The sequence below is a fragment of the Etheostoma spectabile genome, chromosome 3 (genome assembly GCF_008692095.1).
Source record: "Etheostoma spectabile isolate EspeVRDwgs_2016 chromosome 3, UIUC_Espe_1.0, whole genome shotgun sequence".
In the NCBI taxonomy this organism is placed as follows: Eukaryota; Metazoa; Chordata; class Actinopteri; order Perciformes; family Percidae; genus Etheostoma; species Etheostoma spectabile.
In genome coordinates, this window is record NC_045735.1 from 24,308,398 (window position 1) to 24,312,210 (window position 3,813).

Below are 3,813 nucleotides of genomic sequence, written 5' to 3' on the forward strand. Positions count from 1 at the left end.
GGGGGCAATCACTTTTTCACACAGGGCCATGATGGTTTGGACCTTTTTTCACCTTTTAATAATAAACACCTTCATTTACAAATTGCATTTTGTGTTTACTGTGTTGTCCTTGACTATTGTTTAATTGGTTTTGATGTTCCGAAAACACTTAAGTGTGACAAACAGCAAAGGAACAGGAAATGAGGAAGGGGGCAAACACTTTTTCACACCACTGTATTCCCTCCTCCACAGATACACCTCATCCGTGCACTACGACTCGGACCGCCATTTCATCCAGGGTGTGGCCCTGTTGCCTACGGGCCAGGGCCTTGAACACTGCAGGCAGACCATCATGGCCATGCCCCACAGTACCTGGCGCCACTACAAGACACAACTGGAGTTCCAGCCTCGCCATCGGCCTCAGCACTTCAAGAGTACCACCATTGTCTACCCCAAGAAAACCAGCTCCCTCTACACCACAGAGCTGAGCTACAATTGCCACCGACTCTCCAAACGTTTCCTCTCCAGCGTGGAGCTGGAGGCTGCTGGTCGCGGAGAGCTACCTCAGTGAGGGAGGGGACAGGTGGCTGTGGACACACATCCCCTATACTGTAGCTCCCCCAAGGCTGGCTGCCATTTGACCTGCTGTGTTGTCTTTTTACACATGTGTAGCCTGTTGTTTTTTTCATAAGCTGTGGACAGGAAGTACCTCTGTTGTGATGTTACAGATATCAGCGGTGACAAGACATGGACAATGTGGGTAAAATATCCATTCAGTCCATGTCTTCATGGTTTTTACTCCTGCCAAAAGAGGATCGATCAGTTGGAATTGATCTTTAATTAAATGCTTTACTTTGCAGCTTGTTGGTTTCTAGAGGCATGCTCATATTTATATTTTTATTGGCTGTAGAATTGGCTCAAATGGAGATGAGGAGAATAGGAATTTGCCCTCAGCAGAGGAACTCTCCTCATGTGGCATCAAGTTGGTCAAGTAAACAGAGTGATTGGTTTAAAATTTGAACGATGAGGCCTGCCTCAGTTCAAGGAATTTGTAATCATAGGGAAAATTTCTTTTAAAACTACTAACTTAGATTATGGTTCAAAGGGACTCTTATGCAAGGCAGAGGAAAGGAAAATGAAATGTGGTGCTGGGCTTTTGGTGTATGCTAAGAAATGACTAATGTATCCACACTGTACAAAGAATATGGTAAAAAATACGTAACGCATGTTTGTTCACAGGGTATTGTGTGTTTCTGCACAACACAGACACAAGCTAAGCTCAAGTCTCCTCTGCCCACTGTGTATAGCTGTGATTCATAATGTATTATCAAAATATTGGTAGATTAAGGGAACTTTTCTGTTTGTTGTGATGTGTAAAACTGATTTAAGTAGGTAGTATAGATGGATCATAAGTGTGGAGTTTACTAGAAAGTAGATATTACTTTTGATATCACTCACTGGCTAACAAGTGAAAATAACAAGCTAATTCCACTGCCACCGCTTCCTTTGGCTCGACTTGGATTGAAATTGTATTTATAATGTTGGAATTTTAGGTTCTGAGATTTTATCACTTGTTTAACGGGTCTCTCCACAGTCATGGCAAGGGATATTTTTGTGATGCCCTTTGTGCCTTATTGATGTGTGTTGATGCTTCTTTTTGATATTAGTCACTAATTCAGTGTCAGTTTGAAATAAAGTGTTCATAAGTTCAACAATTTTATATTATATGAGGAGGGGGCCTACAAAATTACAAATACACTAACAAACGTTGACCACAGGAATGGCATGTATAAGAAGCTGTTGGTTTATGGGTGATAAAGTTATGCTTACGTTCTTCAAAAGGAAAACATTTGAAGGTTTTTATGAATGCCATTGAGTGGATGATCTACGGTGCAACTGAGATTTTCAAAACTCAGTAAATCACTCAAACATCTTGTTAGATGTTCGGGGAGGAAAACAATATACCGGATTTTGAGTAAATTGATGCTTAAGACTCCTCACAAGGAGAGATGTTTTTAGAATTGTGAGGCTTTAATGCCCTACTGTGGCCAGAGAGGGAAAGTACTGCCATTACAGAGGGACGTTTATTCTGTGCTTCAAATCACTTTTTTAACATTAAAGCCGTATAACGATTTCCTGTTGATTTGGCGCTAAACAGAGGAGACACTTAAAAATGGGGATTATTAAGATAACATGCGATTGAACCAGTGACAAAAAATTATACCATACAAAATCAGTACATTGAACAGTTAGAGTAAGTCACATTACAAATGTATTCTCAGTCTTTAGAATAAGTGCCACTTGGGAAAATTGTTCTTGTAGTCACTGTAAATGATTACAGTGACAAAATAAAAAACATCAGAAAGCCTCTTCGGATGTCAGCCAGAAGTTTGAAACTGTTGGCTTTTTATGTATTCTACAAATAATGTCTACATAGCTACAAATAAGTTAAACATTACATCTAACATATAATCTCTCGCTCTCACTGTCTCTCTCTCTCTCTTATGACCACTAAATCTGTCCCAATTATTGGCTTTACGGTGTGTACAACAAAAATGTACTGCATCAAAATTCTGATTTTCATCTTCTTAAATGTGAATGTTCTGTTTTTCCTCTAGGACAGTAAACTTAATATAATTTTAGTTGTGAAAACGAGACGTGAGAATTTCATCTTGACCTATGGGAAACACTGATTGACATATTTCACCATTTTCTGACATTTTTTAGATCACACAACAATTTGAGCAAATAATCAAGAGATTAATTGACAATAAAAATTAATTGTTAATTACACCTCTAATGATTAGTACTTATTCCATAAACTTAATTTCTTGAGCAGTTCTGTGTACGAGGATTTCTCAGAAGATGCGTCCGCTATTAGCAGTCCTGACCTGGTGAAAGCTGAGAAACGGCAGGTATTGGCTAACTTATTGCACCATCTTCTCAGTGTACTTCCCCTTTTGTCTTTTTACTACACATCTCACCCACTGTTTCACTGATGGAGTTGCTTTTCACAACCTGCTAAGTTTTGATTTCATCAGTTAATAATAATAATAATAATAAAGATAGCTAACCTTGCATTTATTTTATTTTATCCATTGTGTCCTCTATGTTGTCTACATATTTTATGTATAGTATATACATGATAAATCTCTATATATAGAGAGAGAGAGAGAGAGAAAAAAAGTAAAATGTAGTAGTTTAATGTATTCCCTCTGTCTATCAAACTTAAGCAATGGTCTTTTCAAGGACACTGAGCCCTTTTTCTTAGAATTCTTAGAGTAAAGTTATTCTAATTCCACAATTGGTTTGCTTTATTGATTCGAAAACTCAAGATCTGCCTTTTCCCAGTAGAACCTGAAGGCAGCATTGACGTGGGGTGGTGTATCGATGGAATCGAACTCCATTTTTACCTTTTTTAAATACACTTTATATATTTATTTAATTTTACGTAAAATGAGCATTGTACAACCTACTATTAACATTGGTGGATAGATGTTTAGGATTTGAAAAAAAAACAAAAAAAAAACACATAAAGCGTTGGATGACGTATGGGTTCAGAGGTCGTAAACACACGCCTACATTATTTTTCCCTCATGGTGGACTATCGTTGTTTATTATTGTTTCGATGTAAACCTACTTAGCAATAGCTATATGTGTATCTGTATGTGACTGTGTGGGATTTTACGGCGTAATTGTTCTTGTCTTTGCAATAATGAAATAGATGTCAAACGTCACAACCTGTCCATGAACGAAACTACTCTTGTATTTGCGCTTGTTAGCTTGTGATGCTAGCTAGCTTACAACGCTAGCTGAGAGAAATGAAGACCTCCA

At 38.0% G+C, this 3,813-nt stretch overlaps 2 protein-coding genes across 3 annotated transcripts in view; both read left to right on the forward strand.

Moving 5' to 3' along the window:
- The window catches only part of rflnb (refilin B), a 5,043-nt gene extending 3,352 nt beyond the window's left edge, over nucleotides 1-1,691 (forward strand). Inside the window, exon 3 of the mRNA XM_032510175.1 lies at nucleotides 232-1,691. Within this exon, the coding sequence (XP_032366066.1) occupies nucleotides 232-550 (319 nt within the window). The 3' untranslated portion in view covers nucleotides 551-1,691. The remainder of the gene's footprint in view (nucleotides 1-231) is intronic.
- A 1,831-nt stretch (nucleotides 1,692-3,522) lies between these two features.
- LOC116680237 (tRNA-dihydrouridine(20a/20b) synthase [NAD(P)+]-like) overlaps nucleotides 3,523-3,813 on the forward strand; it is a 9,111-nt gene continuing 8,820 nt past the window's right edge. Inside the window, exon 1 of one of the 2 annotated variants that reach the window (XM_032509441.1) lies at nucleotides 3,523-3,813. This exon is cut by the window's right edge and continues 79 nt beyond it. In XM_032509441.1, coding sequence (XP_032365332.1) covers nucleotides 3,801-3,813 — 13 coding nt within the window. In that variant the 5' untranslated portion in view covers nucleotides 3,523-3,800. The other variant, XM_032509442.1, reaches the window with a different exon arrangement.